The sequence below is a fragment of the Hydra vulgaris genome, chromosome 02 (assembly GCF_038396675.1).
Source record: "Hydra vulgaris chromosome 02, alternate assembly HydraT2T_AEP".
NCBI lineage: Eukaryota > Metazoa > Cnidaria > Hydrozoa > Anthoathecata > Hydridae > Hydra > Hydra vulgaris.
Genome location: NC_088921.1, coordinates 31,265,001 through 31,282,500, shown reverse-complemented (window position 1 = coordinate 31,282,500; position 17,500 = coordinate 31,265,001). Strand labels below are relative to the sequence as shown.

The 17,500-nt window shown below is 27.1% G+C and overlaps 1 protein-coding gene across 2 annotated transcripts in view; it reads right to left on the bottom strand.

Annotated features, from left to right (window-relative positions):
* Positions 1 to 17,500, bottom strand: part of LOC105847189 (ankyrin repeat and sterile alpha motif domain-containing protein 1B) — a 74,967-nt gene that overhangs the window by 9,723 nt on the left and 47,744 nt on the right. For both annotated transcript variants that reach the window (XM_065790594.1, XM_065790595.1), the window contains 7 exons: positions 16,508 to 16,623; positions 16,257 to 16,318; positions 9,498 to 9,687; positions 9,316 to 9,408; positions 8,929 to 9,210; positions 148 to 291; positions 1 to 68 (listed from right to left, as the gene is read on the bottom strand). The exon at positions 1 to 68 is cut by the window's left edge and continues 4 nt beyond it. In XM_065790594.1, coding sequence (XP_065646666.1) covers positions 1 to 68; positions 148 to 291; positions 8,929 to 9,210; positions 9,316 to 9,408; positions 9,498 to 9,687; positions 16,257 to 16,318; positions 16,508 to 16,623 — 955 coding nt within the window. The remainder of the gene's footprint in view (positions 69 to 147; positions 292 to 8,928; positions 9,211 to 9,315; positions 9,409 to 9,497; positions 9,688 to 16,256; positions 16,319 to 16,507; positions 16,624 to 17,500) is intronic.

Here is a 17,500-nt window from a genome sequence, read left to right as displayed (position 1 = left end):
ATTTTAGCGCAAGCTTCAAGTGTAGAAGTTACACCTTTTACATGCTGAACAGGATGGGAACCCAAATACTAATAATAAACAAAATTGCTGCATTCAGATAATTGAAAATTATTTAAAATGGGGTATGGAAACATATTTTTTTCTTACATGAATTAAGAATGAGACAGATCCCATTAACAACACGTCAGGATCATGTAACCAATTTTTCTTTGAACAAAATTTTGAGTATTTTTCTTTATCATCACTGCTTACACGGTTAAGCTGCTTGCTTTTTGTTTCATTTAAATGAGACTACAAAATAAATTGTTTTGTTTAAACAACTTCATTTTTCATTAATATGTGCAAAGTATTTTAAAAATAATAACAAGTTAATTAACCAATAACTAAAGAAATAAATATACATTAAATAATACTAATATTAATTAAAAAATTTACTGTAACTGGTAAAAATTAATAAAATATCAAAACTTTAAAATAAAATAGTATTATATACAGTTTAATTGTAGAAAAAAGAAAAGTGAATCTGTAAAACTATTTCTAATAAAAACTTGATAGGTAATTTATTACTTAACAAAAAAAACCTTGTTCCCAATAGTGCATTATAAATAACAATCGTGTTCTTAATAGTACGTCATAGTTATGCATAATAACCTTGTTCTCAATAACACATCATAGTGATACATAACAAAATGTTTTATACTGAAGCATACTTTTTTTACCATATTGTAGTTTATATTTTATGTATCTATCTAATTATATATCTAAATTATTATATAGAATATTTTATGATTTTATGTATATCTTATAATAAAGGAAAAATCTTTAAAAAGTAGTGTTATTATCGTCTTCCACTAAATCGACTTTATGTTGACTAGTTTAAAGTCAAAATTAGTCGACTTTGAAAAATCAAATAGTCAATTTAATCGATTACGGACTTTCTACTAATTGATCTAAAAATCGATTTATTTGACTAAAAATCGATTTTTATATGCCTTAAGTAATTGGTTTTTAGTCTACTCTGATTCCAAAATGGCAAGTTTTTTTTAATTTGAAAAAAATACAAAATCAATATGAATGTGTAACAGTTAGAAAAGTCTTCAACAAAACATGATAAAAAAAAAAATTGTCTGTAAGTTTGTGATATAAAGTTAACAAACTAAACTAGCAGTAAAAAGCGCACCAAAAAAAAAAAAAAAAAAGCTGTAAAAAACATAAAAAGATACTTCACTTTTAAACAAAAAAAATTCTTTTTAAAATGTTTTTTTATATTATACTCAACAAAAGTAAAATGATGAAGATGTCACCACAAAAGCTCACTTAAGCTTATAAAACACTAGACATCTAGAAAACAAAACATCTAGAAAACAAAACATCTAGAAAATGTACTCATAACTAGAGAAATAAAAAATTTGAAAAAAAGAAGAAAAGAAGAAACTAAAGATCACAGCATACATACTGAAGTGTACAAAATAACTTTCACATAGGTTTTTAAAAGCCTTAAATCAACTTTAAAGGTTTTTTTCCAGGATCAAATGATTTTATTCAAGATTATATATTAAATAATCTCAACAAAAGTCTTTGTTGCATCACATACAAAAGCTTTGTGAAAAAGTCTCATTTTAGATTTAAAATGAATGAGAAGATATGACAATTCGATATAGCAATCTTACTAAAAAGCATTGTGAATTGGAATATCAAAATTGTTAACTTACTTAAAAAATTGATTCTTTGACAAAACATATGCACCACTATATTGGTATAAATTTGTAATACTTAAAATATTATAAATGTATGAATATTCAAAATACCATAAAACTGGAAAATATTATAAAACTGGAAAATAGTTGAAATCAATCTTTGCACTGTTGATAGAAAAGGAAAACACATTGCAAACTATATATAAAAAATTCTTGGATTCATATATAAAAAATTTTAAAAAAATTACACTAAAATTGTTGAAAAGTTTGTAACTAATAAAACCTTTTTAAGTCTTTTAACATAGACAATGAAGCTCATCCATATTAGTTTAGAAGCAATTTAAATTATATTTTTTTTAGTAAATCTTTTTAATGATTAAAATCATTTCAAAAACTGTTTTGATAATTGTTCAGCAGCATTATTGGTATTAATTAATCTATATTTATTTAGTTATCATGAATACTATATACATTCAAAGATGTAATGTACGCACTTTACAGCTAACTGTAAATGATGCATTAAAGAAGCAATAAAAAACCTTGCATGCAAGAGTAGTTGTCAAAATTGCAAGAAATTTAAAGTGAATCAACTTCTTCAGAGACCAAGCCCCATATCTAGTGCTAACTTCAGACCAGAATGTTTGTGTGTGTGTATATATATGTGTGTGTGTGTGTGTGTGTGTGTGTGTGTGTGTGTGTGTGTGTGTGTATATGTGTGTATGTGTGTGTGTGTGTATATATATATACATATATATGTATGTATATATATTCACACACATACACACACATATATATATATAAACTATATAAACAAGAAGATAAATTTGTTGATCATGCGTTTAATATACATTATATATATATATATATATATATATATATATATATATATATATATATATATATAAAATTTACCCTTATAATGTACTCCGAACAAGCGAATAAATCTGTTGATCATGTATTTAATGCGAGTGTGTGTATTTTTTTGGCTTATCTGAAGTTTTCATTTTTTGTTCAGTGGTTTCATTTTATATATTTTAACCTCTAAGTGTAAGAGTAAGTACTAAGTAATGGTAGTTTTAGTTCATGTGAAACATAATAAATATAATAAATGTGTAATAATTAAATATAGTAATCTGTAAACTGAGATTTTAAAAAGAAATATATTACTTGTATAGCAACCTTTTTTGCTTAAAAAAAAAGTTAACTTTTAGTTGCTTTCACTTCTTCTTATGATTGTATTTCCTGCATGAGTCTCCAATATTATTAATATGATTATTGATTAAGTCAACTATAATTTAGTAATTAATTATTATACCACACGCAGTTGTCTCTAATTTGATTTCTTCAAAGATTCCAAGGTAAATTATATTTTTTTAAATTAAATTAAACATTTATACATTGATTGTTCAAACTGAAAACTGTTATATTAAACTAAAAATTATCATTGTAGTAGACTAGTAGTACTAGGTTATTTCAATCATTCATTGAACTTTTTTTTTAATGTTTGCATGAAACAGAAGTTTTCTATAACATAAACAGAACTGGTAAACTCTAGACAATGATTTTTGGTTCATTGTTTAGGTAAAAATAGCAAAAGCTCCAACAACAAGAAGTTCTGCCAGAGTGTGATTAATTGGAAAATCAACCAAAGAGTTGGAATGCTCCAGACTTCCTTCAAATCAACAACTACTGGCAAACTTCCTCTACTATCACAAGGAAGAAAAGAAATCATTAAAATAAAAAGCCAATATTACCATATTATTTGTCTTTCATTACTGGGAAAAGGCTAGGATACCGACTACGCCAGTTAGATATGCTGTCAAAAAATTGCTGAGTTACATAATGTCTACAAGTCATTAAAAAAAAGTCGCACAAAAATTTTTGAGGGATACGGAATGAAAGAGGAAATTTTCAAAAATGATTTACATGAACTTTTTGATGTTGCAAGATCAGATGCATTGCAGATTATGCACAATGAGGAAGACAAAGCGTTTCTGCTATGCCTACAACAAGATCTCTACTGTTCCAGTTTTGGAGGTATGGATAAGCATTTGGCCAACAGGAATCTCGAAAAATTAAATGAGCAGAAAAACATTTAAAAAAAAAGAGAAAGGGATGCTGAAGATGACAGGAAAAACCAAGAAGTGGTCGCTTCAACTCTACTGTCAGAACATTCTTCCAGCTCTTCCGCTTCTGAAACTGAATTTATATCTAATGATGAACTTTTCAGCGCTTCCTCAAGGCTACCTCACTCAGTGCCAAAAAGGGCAAGGACTAACATTCTGACTCCAGACTTGAACCTCACACTTGACCACATTAACATTAGTGATCGGCAAGCTACTTATGTTATTGCTGCAGCTGCTCAAGCCCTTGGACATGATTTGGATAGCATTTTAGTTTCTCGCATCTTAAACGTACCAAAAAGAAAACGTCACCAAAGATAATTGAAAATAAAACATTCAAGTTAGAAAACCTATTGGAATCATACTTTACAAGCCGAACATCTCATCTTTTTGACCTTTTCATCGACAACAGAGCAGAGAAGGTTCACGCTTTTCTCTTGATGCCACCCGACCTTTGGCAAATGGATCTAATTTATGTTCAGTTCAGGGAAACTGCCAGGCAAACGAAAGTAGTTAATGACTGTGCAGAGAGAGGGGTTGCTTTATTCCAGACCTTCAACTCTTCAATAACGAAAGACAAAAAGCAAAAGCAATACCTCTTGCAGGTTGTCAGCACTCATTGGAAAGCCTTTCCAGAGCCATCAAAGCGTCTGTTGAAAGACAAAAAGACAAAAAGTCTCGAAATAAACCATGCATTACATTACAATATGTGAATTTAGTTCATGATATTTTATTTTGTTTTTGTTTTGTAACAATTTTCTTGCTGAAGAAACTAAATTTTCAATTATTTCTTGTTTCTTCGATTGCAACAACATTTATTGTTCAAAATTGTGCCACCCCTAGTTATGTTTAAAAAATTTTAAAAATTAGCCAAAATGGTCCATATGGGGAATAGAACAAAAGCAAATGTGACCTGATTATATATATATATATATATATATATATATATATATATATATATATATATATATATATATATATATATATATATATATATATATATATCCAAATAGGCTAAAATAAACTAAAAAACAATTTTTGTTAATTTAAAAGTTATTTCTGTAAAATTTTTAATTTTTTTTTATAAAGGAAACTTTTAGGGGGAAAAAATGTATTTTAGGAACTCTCTATATATATACCCTTATAATGCACTCAGAACAAGCAAATAAATCTGTTGATCATGTATTTAATGTGTGTGTGTGTCTATATATATATACATATATATATATATATATATATATATATATATATATATATATATATATATATATATATATATATATATATATATATATATATTTATATACAATTCAAAAAATTAAACATATTTGAGTTGCTGCTTTTTTTGTTTTTTTCTAGTTTTTATCTCTGGCAACAAGCATGAGATTCTCTTTCATGACATCTGACCTTTAGCTTTCAACAAAGTTCTAAATAAATCTTATATTCTTTGATTTTAAAAACCTTTTAAATAGATCAGGTCTCTCACTGGCATCTCTCTTGATCCCCTTCTCTAGCTCTCTAACAGGAACCTCAGCTACCTTTAACATGATCCAGCTCTGGGAACCTACCAGTTCAGTAAACTCTGTTGAAATTGTTATAATGGTAACTTTGAATTCCCCATATGAAACTGCTCAGGGACATCACACTTGACCAACATCTCCAACATCTTCTTTACCTTCTCTTCAACATCATCATCAGCTTGGACTAGTATAACTAACTGTTCTGTCAAGTACCAAGCATGCTGGTGAATGCTGACAAGAGAATGTTCTAGTTTTGGGTAGTAATCCCATATTTCAAGTGATGATCTAAAGGCAGCCAAGTTATTTGAAGTCAAATTATTCCCAATATAGGCTTTAAAGAACCAGGGTCCTTAGCAAATAAAAACAAATAATGCCTCTGTATTTACCATCTTCTTCTCTTTCCCATTCATCACCTGGGCATTCTTCTCAGTCATTTACAGGGTCAACATGTATCTCCCATCTTTACTCCCATGATTCTTAAGAATAAATTATCATTATTAAATATATAAAAAATATTGAAAATGTACTCTCCTCTAAAAATAAAAGTTTTGATTTTATACTTTAACTATACCTGGTTTTATGATAGGCTTCAGGTTGATAAAAATGAAATCTCTCTTGCAATGTTGGACAAGGATGATCTAACCTGTAGCTCATTCCAATCAAACTTAAAGATCACCTTTATCTTGTCCACCTCTTCTTTGATGCTTGTCCAGACTTTCTGCAATCTTACATGTTGTGCTCTCCTGGGCCATTTTGTTTTCTCACCAGAAATAGCTTTCATAAAATAAAAGAAGTCTAACTCCAACATGTGTGGTCTGCAGAGAAACCAGAGAAAAGAGTTGTTGAGAATATTTGTGAAAATGGTAATGGCACCGACAAATACTTCAGTATTGGAAGCAGTGGTGCCACACTGGCATGCCTCCTGGAAATAAAGTCGATCTCATTGGATCTTCTCCTTAAACTTCCCCACAAATATGTAGAAAATGTATTACTTTCCTGTATGAAATTTTCCTGCATCTTGGTTAATCTACCAATGCTGGAATCCCAGTTTAGATTTCTCAGATAGATGAGTTTTCAATACTTAGCATGGAGCTTCAGAATCTTATCCCTTAATAATATAAAAAAATATATCTCTAAGCATATATCAGATGCTTGGGAGCTGGTTCATGGGCAACTGATTGATAATATACTTTAGAAGAATAAGTAGTCTGTATCTTTCTCTTTTCACTATATATTTGCGACTTTTCACCTATATTTGTGACTTTCCATTTTAGAAAATACTATAAAATACTAAATCATATAACATACATTTATTTATTCAATTCATAATCCCAAAAATTTCAAAAACATGTGACCAAAATTGAATTAATTTTACCTTTTTAATTGACTAACAATGAATTAAGTTGGCATGTTAAGTAAAATGCATATATAAACATATTAAGGTTCAGATTTTGTTGAAAATAAAATTAGCAAACGGCAAGTATATTGTTGAGCCTTACTCTGAACTACACATGTTTTGCGTAATATGAGCATATATTTATTATACCGGAATTCTTGTGGTTCTTTGATGTATGAAAATAATTTAATAAAGTTGTTGTATCATTTTGGTACAAAACAAAAAGGAGAAAGTTTTTTAGTTAAAAAGCATGAAAGTTTTCATAACTTTAAGTGGGTTTGTGAGCCTCTTAAAACTTTTTGCTTAAATATACCCAAAGGAAAAACTTGAGAAGTATCTTGAAGAAGAAAAAAAGTATGTTTCTGTGACACCCTAGTGGTAAGGGATGTTACAGGCCTTGTAATGAATATAAAATGCTTAACACATAACAGAGTTTTTGACCATAAAATTCTTTTTATTTGCTTTTCATTCTTATTGACATTAACTTTTTTGAATTAATTACAGTTACATTAACAACAATAATTACAATGAACTAAACTTGTTTAATTGAATAATTAAAAAAAATGTAGAAATACTATTATGTTATTTCATAATGTTTACTAAAGTTATAGTTTTTTAAATTACAAAAATATTTGTTTATTCTCTTGACATTTGACACAATCATTATTTGTTTATAAGTAAATAAATAAAAAAAGATTTTGTTTTATTTACTTGTGTTATTTAAATTTGTTATTAACACTTGTTTTATTTAAATAAATTTAATGTGCAATTTGTTCAAATTTTCATTGTTTACAAAAAAATTTATTTCTAGTAAAATAAAATAAAAAGGTGGAATAAATGTATTATAGGTTTAAACAACAGATGACTCCGGAAAAAAGAAAAATTTGCTTATTGAACAACATATAATAAAAGTTGGACTAAAATTTAAAATCAATCAAGTTAAACCTATTTTTAAGCTTATTTTAAGTGTACATGCTTTTAATGAATGCTGTGTCACCCAGGTGATAAAATCTATTATTATATAGAAATTAAACAACTAATTTTTTAGTTATTTGGTTTCTATATAATACTTTTAGAGTCAAGGTAAATTAATTAAAAGTAAAGATTTTAAAGTAATGTTTTAATGCTGGTTGTTGTTGTATTTCGAATACCTTCTTCTAATGATGCTATTTCTCTTCTAGAAAAGGTCCAAAAACGCATTGATATATTTCAACATTTCAAGTCTTCTTTCAACTTTTTCCTTGCTCAATAACTCTATTATTTTTTTCTAGTAACTCCCAACTTAATAGTGGCTGCTTGCAGCCTTGTTGAGAGTGAATCAGAATTAAAAAAAAAAAACCCTGGGCAAATGTAACTAATAAAACTAACATTGTCCAAATAAATATTCACATATTTGCTAGATTAATTAGCTTAGATTAATTATTTTTCTTTTTTTTTTTACAATATGGTCATTGACGTCATATTCAAACAATGATAATAACAATTTTGATATTTTTATAAAATTTTATAAAAATTAGTTTTATAAAAATTTAAACTTTATTATTTTGATTTCTTCTGAATTTATTTTTGTTTGTAAATAATAAGCACATTTTACGTACTTGTAATTTATCACAATACATAATAAAAAAATAAATGTCTAATCAGTTTTTTCAATAATAACTTTATTCCATTTTAAGAGTATTTGCTGTTATAACTAATTTTAATAATTTTATTCTATTTTAAGAGTTCTCACTGTTAAAACTAATTTTAGAAAGTTATAACAACTGAGACAGATAACAAGTTAAGAATATTTTTTAAAAAGTTCAGAATAAATATCGTTAATCATCTACTAAAAGTTGTACAACGTTGTAATTGTCATAATTAGTACTTTTCTAAATAAAAATAAAATAATGTTAATAACGCAAGTATAATTCATATAATTATGAATCTACTTTTAATTATTTTTAATAATATTTTTTTTGATATGTTGCTGGTTTTCTTTGTTAGTGCACAAAACTGATATAAAAAAATTCAGAGTTTAGTATTTAGAGTTACCTAGATACCATAACCATTATACAGGTCTTTTTTAGTTATTTATAATATCTAAATTATATTATTTTAGTTAGTTATATTATTTAAGTGAAAATGAAATAAAATATATGTAAGAAAATATATATCTACACTAAAGGTGAAAGCAATAAATATTTATTTACCGGTTCCTCAGAAGTTTCAACATTTTGATGTCTTACTTCACTTTCTTCTGTAGTTTCACTTTTAGATTCCACAAAAGTTTTAGCATATTGATGTTTCACTTCACTTTCTCCTGTAATTTTACTTTTAGATTCCACAGGAAGACTGTTTTTAACATCAGTCAGGTTAACCTTTTTAACTTCATGTAAATCAGAGTCATTTTTTCTAATATTCGACATTTTAGATTCTTCACCAAATAATGGAACATTTTCTTTTTTAAGACCCGCATCTGCAAATTTTTGTGCCTATTTTTAAAACCAATTCTTAAATATAAATTCCTAATTTTAAATGTCTAAAACTAAGTTTTAGACATATTTAGCATACCAATAAAAGCCTAAAAAACAACTTACCCATGAGGTGGTAGATTTATTGTTTGATATGTTCCTACGACCCAAAGAGCTCAAAATTCTTTTACGATGACCAAGTGGTGTCATATTCAGTACCTAAACAATTTACATAAAAATGTAAAAGAAATATTTTCATTTTAGAAAATAAAAAAATACAAATAAATCTAGAATAAAGTAAAGCATACAGTAAGAAGCTCAATGTCCCAAATCACCCTGACTCTGTCAATATTCTCATAACCATAACGAACAAACTTTCTTTCGTATTCAGATAGTTTCAATCTCCCTAACAGTTCACCAACATTCTTAGGAATAGGAAATTTTTCATCACCAATTTCTAACACTTTTGGAAGGTTTCCTATGGCTTCCATCAACATCCTATAAAAAAATTTATTAGTACATATATATTCCTAAATTAAAAAAAGTATCAGTATCCATTTCATCAAATAATAAAACAAATTTTTAATTTTAATAAAAACTTACTTAAAACATACTTATTATTATTATTATTGCCAATTTAATAGTGGCTAATAGTTATGTTAAATATTCTAGTGAGGTAAATATAAACATTTATAGTTTTTTTTAAATTTATATAATCAAGTTTTATGATGGGTCAAATTTTCAGTTATTGTATCCACTAATTGTTCCAGATTCAACTTTATCTACAATAACTTACACTACTTATCTACCACAATTCTTTTAAGATGCTAAACATGTATGTACTTTTCTGAAACATCTTTTCTTTATCTGTTATACAAAAATATTTAAATTGTAGTTAAAAATACCCCCTCTTACTAATCACCGACTGATCTCATCATACTCTCTAATTAAAAAAAATATCTTTCCACCAATCGTATGTGCCTTTGTTATTTTCAGTTTTCCTATTTGTTTATCACACACTGCTATGCTCAAAACCAACAAATCTAACAGGGGTGACGCCTATAGTAAATAGTGCCATTTTCATTCTTTTAATTCTAACTCGGCTGTTTTTCTGGGTACCTTGATTCGACCATTATGTTACAGTACACGACACCAGATATCTTAAAAGAAATTTTAAATAAACATAAACCTTAAGTGCTGTAAATATTTGTTTTAGTGGTACTTTAAATTGTGTTAAAATATTGGTAACAGGATTTAATTTAAACTTCAACCAATAAGCTTCTTGATAAAAGTGTAAGAGTTTTGTGGAGTTGATAACCACACAGTCCTTGCAGCCTTGTTGTGAGTGAATCAGAATTTAAAAAAAAAAATCATTTTCCAGAAAATCACACAGGTGTTCGTATTAAAGAATATTTACAAAAAGGTTTAGAGTCTTTTGAAATCCCATTAAGCAAAATTCAATTGTTACCGATATTCAATATCCAAAATTCAATTGTTACCGATAAGACTGAGTAAAAAACAGTGGCATGTCATCAACTCCATGCTTTATCCATACTTTGTAGCTATGTATTCATGACTATATACTAAGCCAAAAATTCATCAAGGACATTTTAACTTTATGCAGAGGAATAACAATTTATTTTAATCAATCGCCATTCACCAATTTTGCATGTGCAAAATTAAAATCAATTCAGCAGCAATTAAGTAATGTACCTCACAAAATGAAACAAAATGTTCCTATACATTTTGGAACAGTTCATTTGAAATGCTACAAAGAATATTTGAATAAAAAGTTCCTTTTGCCACTTATGCAGCAGAATTTGATGAAACTTCCTGCTAACTTTAATTGGGAATAGTTGAAAAACTTGTTCCTATTCTTGCTCCATTTGGAAACTTAACAAAAAAATGTGGCAGACAGGATAAAACTTGCGCACAAATAATACTATCTGTTCTTGCATTAAAAGTTTTATTAAAAAAGCTTCCTCAAGTGATAATTATGCCATGATCATGACGGTGATTTATGAACTAACAAAATCTGTTACTAAAAGATTTGATAAATTTTTGGTTAATAAAATGTTATGTGTAACAACATTTTTAGATCCACAATTTAAATTACTTTATCAACATGCAGATGAAGATGTTATTAAGATGTGAGTTAAAGAAGCATTGAATTAAATGCAAGAAGCGCAAGATGTTGACTTAGATGATGTTCCAATAGTGAAAGCTCCAACCTTTCCCGGATTCATTACCATTCAATGATTGTAGCTGTTGATGTAGCTTCTATGAGAGTCAGAAGAAAGCAGAGTGAAAAACGTTTTTAGGCAGAAAGAGAGCCAGGAGAGATTGCTTAATGTTTGTTCATTATAACTGAAGTTAATTAAATAATCAAAATAAGATACAGAAAATAAGTCTTGCCTTAATTCTTTTTTATTTGTTTTAAATTTTTTTATTTTATTCACGCTACAGTCAAAAAAGTCTGCTCTTTCTTTTTTTTCAATTCTCTGTTTCCATTAATCTTTTATTTTCATAACATAACTTTTGATTAATTAACACATATTAACGATTATTTAGCGATAAATTACAAAAAAATATAAACTATATATAATACCACAATTATAAAACTAAAATTAATTAGCCAAAACAATTAAGTTAATTTTAATTTTAAAATTCTTGATGTTTTGGGCATTAACAATGTCAGATGGCAAGTTATTCCAAATATTAAAAACCCTGAGAGAGAAAGAATATTAATGGACATTGAGTTTACACTTTAGTTTGCGTAATTTGAATTTGTGACCTCAAGTGTAAATATAGTTGTTTATTAAAAAGAAATTTGATGTATTTAGGCTAACTTAATTAGTGCAAATTAATCAACGTTATTTCATCAAAACCATTCAGTGCTAGAGATTTCACAAGCTTTCACTCCAACTTTTTAAATGAACCGGGTGCCAAATAAAAGCCGGGTGTAATAGGACTCAGACCCAGTATTTTCTTCCGGGTACCCTGAAACTAGTTCCGGCACATCTCAAATTGTCATGTTAAAATGTGCCTAAATTGCATTATCCGCAAAATAGCAGTCTTTTACGGCACAAAGATGCTTGTTGCTGCTGGAGGAAAAAAATTCAACTCAGTTTTATTTATTAATAGCGGATTCTCAATTATAGCTTTTTTCCATCACATTTTTCGATATCATTTCAAGTAAAGGTTGTTAATTTTGGATGGCACACTATAAAAGCACTCAACATTCTACTGGATCCTCTTCCTTTATTAAACGTTGGACTGAAAAAAGCATGAAACCATTTAAATGATTGAGTATCAGCCAAATACACAGTACTTTTATCATGAGCCATAACTATTCAAGCAGTTTGAATATCAGGAATATATTCACATAAATTTTCAACATAACAAGTGTTTATTGCATCATAACAGATGTTTATTTAAATTTGTTATCAATTTGTCATTGTTGTGTTCATATTAAGAGAATGATAAAAAAAAATGTTTGGGCTAAGTTTTTTTGATTAAAACAAAAGAATAAATGGATACCAAGAAAAACTAACTTTTTTGTTTTGGTCGAAATTTGCCTGCTCTATTTCGTTATAGGCAAAATAGTCTTCATAATATACACCGCAATCTACAGAGTTGATAATTTATTCAACCGCCTTTAATTCCTAAGAGTCTTAGCACACAACATCATTGATGTTATTGTTTGTTTACATATTCAATTTTTTAAAACAAACAAAAAAATCAATGACATCATGTACTAAAACCCTTAAGAATAAAACGAGCTTGTATAAATTATCTATAGATTGCAGCATATATTATAAAGTCTTTTTGGCCTACAACAAAACGGAGAAGGCATGCTTCGACTAAAATAAAAAAATTAGTTTATCTTTGTATGCATTTATTCTTTTGTTTTAATCAAAAAAATTTAGCCCAAAAGTTTTTTTTTTTATCATTATCTTTAACATGCACACAACATGTCTTGGAGGTTTGGGATCCCTTTAATGGCATAGTTATAGGCTGATTCGGTAGGTACAATGGTTTTGTTTAAAAGTCTATGTTTTGTTTTTTTAGTTTAGGATCCATTTTCATGCCTGAATAAATATACATCTAAAAATTCAATGATTTTGAAAAAAGGCTTCAAAACTCTTTTGCTGGCAACCACAATTCTTTAGTTGGCACCATTGCCCTTTTTTTAAAAGCTATTTCAGAATTTTTCTGGAAATTTCTAGAGGTAATTGATAGTCACAAGGCAAACCAAAAATTACTTTTTTATGTATTTCTTCCAAAAATTTCAAAAAATTAAAAAATAATTTTTTGGTAATATAATTCTCATAAAACTATAAGAAAACAAAACAAAAAACTTTCAAAAAATTTATAGTTTTTTTTTTAATTCAATTTTAAAAAAAACTACTGTCTTTTTAAAAAACTTTTTTGCTTTAAAATTTAAATTTTGGGTATTAAAAAAACATTGAGACATTCAAATTTATTTCTTTGGATTTATGACAGACTATGGGGAGACTTTCTAACTACCAAGCCAGAGTGTTAGTGACCAACCAAGTTGTAGTGAGTGTGTGTATATACTATTACTATTTTATTGTTATTGTTATTATTATTATTACAACATATTATGATAACTATTATTATTCTATGATAATAATAATTATAATAATAATGATAAAAAATGACGATAACAAAATTTTGAAATATAATACTGCAGGGTTGCCACTATAATTCTGAAACTCCCTGATTTTCCCTGATTTTTTCAATGAAATTTTGCTTATTTTTCCGTGAAATTTCTATCATCTTTACTCATCTTTGCATTAAAACTTTGACCCCTAGACGAGCTATTAACCCCCCTCCCTCCCAAAGTAAACAGATAGCCAACTTTCCATATATAAGGAACTTTTACATTTCTTAAAACCAATAATTTGTTAGATAATAAAAATAAACGATTAAATACTTTGTATTTTTTAAAAAAAAACAATTGAAATTAGCAAAATGGTAAAAACTAACATTAAACATAAAGAATGTCAAAATTAATCGGAATAAAAAGCTCAAAAGAATTTTAAATAGCGAGAAAGGCAATATTAATAACTTTTATACATTTCACTCGAAAGTTTTTTCTGCTCCTCAAGTCCTAATATTTCTTGATTTAACAACATTATCACATTACTTTTAATTCCTTTTGTTAACAACTTTCTCTCTTCCTCTAGATAGTATTTCAATGAGGTTTATTTATTATTTCAATAATATTTCAGCATTTATTATTTCATTGTTGATTTCTTCTTGATGCCTTCAATTTGTTAGATATGAATTTTTTAATATTTTACAAAAGACAAGGACTTTTCTTTCATGTTTTGATTAAGCAAATTTCTGTTTATACTGAAGGACCTCTCAACTAATGCTTGACCATGACCGATGTAAAAACGAGTATCAAGACTTTAGACAAAACCTTGTATTTTATACCAACTTTGATGGTTTTAAAATCGGTCTAAACAATTTCCAGTAAGATTTTGTGAAACAGATTTTATCCGTAGAAGATCAGCTTTTTTAAATATCTTTTTAAAAATTCAAACAACTATAAGCCAACAATCTTTCATGAATTTATTGATCACATTTAGAGTGAACACACTTTTTCTCTTTTTTTTTCACTTTTTATCTTTAAAGAGATGGAATCATCTGGGTGCCTATCACTATTTTTTTGCAACAAACTAGCAAGATTTTCTGCAACAAACTAGCGATGTAACCAAAGAAGTTCAATTTAGTCAAAGTTAGTTCAGTGACAGTTACAAAGTCACCTCTTTTGGCAGGAGAACAATGAAAAAGATTGCATGAAGCTTTCATGAACTTTCTTGATTGAAAATCAGTTTTAAAAGCACCATGAATTTCATGGAGATTGCAACTCTTAATTTTAAGAAGTTTAGGTAGCTCTTGTTACTCACACTGCTTTTTAATAAGATCACGAAACAACCAGTTTACTCTTGGACCATCTGTAGTTTTGTCATTATGTAATTAATTATTACCAAAGATATGGTCATACTTTCAAGTAAATTTTTTGCAGGGGTAGCCCAAAATTTGAGAGCCAAAGTATTATACAAAATTTATATTGTTGTTCAAAAAACAAATACTTAGATCTATTTGACAAATTTAAAAAGAATTATTCAGGTTTTTATCAAACAAAAAGGTATAAATAGGAGATCTTGAAATTTTTGTTAAAAGAATGTGTAAACAATGTCCAAGACCAAAATTATTACCCAAATTTTTTCCTACCCATCTCATAGAATTTAACAGTTGTGTTATTAGGAAAATTTTTTGATATAGTAGACCATAAGTTCAATGAGAAATTGTTTTTTACTGTATGCAAAACATATTAGATTTCAGCACAAGTTTTATCAGATTGATCTAATGTAAAAACTCCTTGCTTTTTGGATGTCGACTGTGCAGTTTTAAAGTAGCAGTATACTGGTTTTGACTTCTGAACATGTTTTTTAGCCTCTATGTGACTTGTCACAACTCTCTGATCTATATTTGATAAGTTGAATTAAACTTGGCACGTTTTAAACAATGGATCACTCAAACATTCTTTATTGAAATAAGTTGCCATTTAAAAAAATTTTATTTTTATTTATTCTTAAAAAAGAGAATAAAAATACAATATGGTTTAAAAAAAACTTTGAAACAAAAAACATCAAATAAATTAATTTAAATTGGTAATAATGGTTCCACTTAAACCTATATAAAATGTTTTGCATAAATTTTTTGTTTGGTTTAAACTGTAAATAAATGACTAGAATAAAAGTTAACTTTTTTTTTTTTTATATTAATAAAATAATAATATATTTGAACAATCTTTTGAGCTATATGATTATTTAATTAGTAATCTAAAAGAGGAATGTTTTTTAATATAAAATATTTAAAAACATTAAAATAAAATAGTACAAAATTAAAATGATTCTCCCTGACTTTTATCATCTTTCCTGATCATATCTAAATTTGACTGACTTTTCCTGAATTCCTTGATTTGGTGGCAACCCTGTATAGCATTCTTTAAACTATAAAAAACTTACTTTCTGTGATTTGAATCAAGAATTCCTATTTCCAATAAATCTTGTTCGTCAATACAACCATTCTAAAAATTTGAACCAATACTAAAAAAATTGTATTCTCTCTATTTCTCTTTATATATACATACATATATATAAATATATATACATGAGTGTGTGTGTGTGTATATATATATATATATATATATATACACATATATATATATATATATATTTTAATTTAAAAATGAATTTTAAAAAGAAATAGAGAATACCAAAAATTCTATCTCATCAAACCCATTAGCAATAAACATTGGCTCATATTGAGAAAAACTCATTGATGCCAACCAAGAAAAAATACTTTCAACTGATACCTCTGATATAGGTTTTACTAAACAAACAATAATAAAAAAACAATATTCATCGTAAACAAAAAAAAAATGTTTTGAACTCTAATAATGTGTTCTTATCATGCTAATAACTTGGAAATATTTATACTCAAAGATTTTTAAATATTCATGGAGAATACAGTTAAAAATAAAAAAAAAGCTTCATATCAAAATTTATATTAAAAAAAATTTGAAACATAAATTGACGAAGTCATAATAATACTGTAAAATTTTTCAAACAACTTTTTCCCAATCAACTTATCAACTTTGATCTTTAGTCTGTAATTGTTTTTTAGTTTTACTAAAATACCTGAAAACAATTTATTATTAATTTCTAAACATTTATTTGGCAAACAAATATCTATTTTTTATTCTTTTGGTTATGCATTGATTTGTTAAGAGCAGCATGAAGTGAAACATGATGTTGGTGAGTTTTAATTTTATTGATTTTGTTAACATTGATTCATTAAGAACAACATGAAGTGAAATATGAAGTTGGTGATTTTGTTAACATTGATTCATTAAGAGCAGCATGAAGTGAAATATGAAGTTGGTGATTTTGTTAACATTGATTCATTAAGAGCAGCATGAAGTGAAACATGAAGTTGGTGATTTTGTTAACATTGATTCATTAAGAGCAGCATGAAGTGAAATATGAAGTTGGTGATTTTGTTAACATTGATTCATTAAGAGCAGCATGAAGTGAAACATGAAGTTGGTGATCTTGTTAACATTGATTCATTAAGAGCAGCATGAAGTGAAATATGAAGTTGGTGATTTTGTTAACATTGATTCATTAAGAGCAGCATGAAGTGAAATATGATGTTGGAGAGTTATAATTTTAACTTTTACAACATTTTATAACATACAACAAAAACA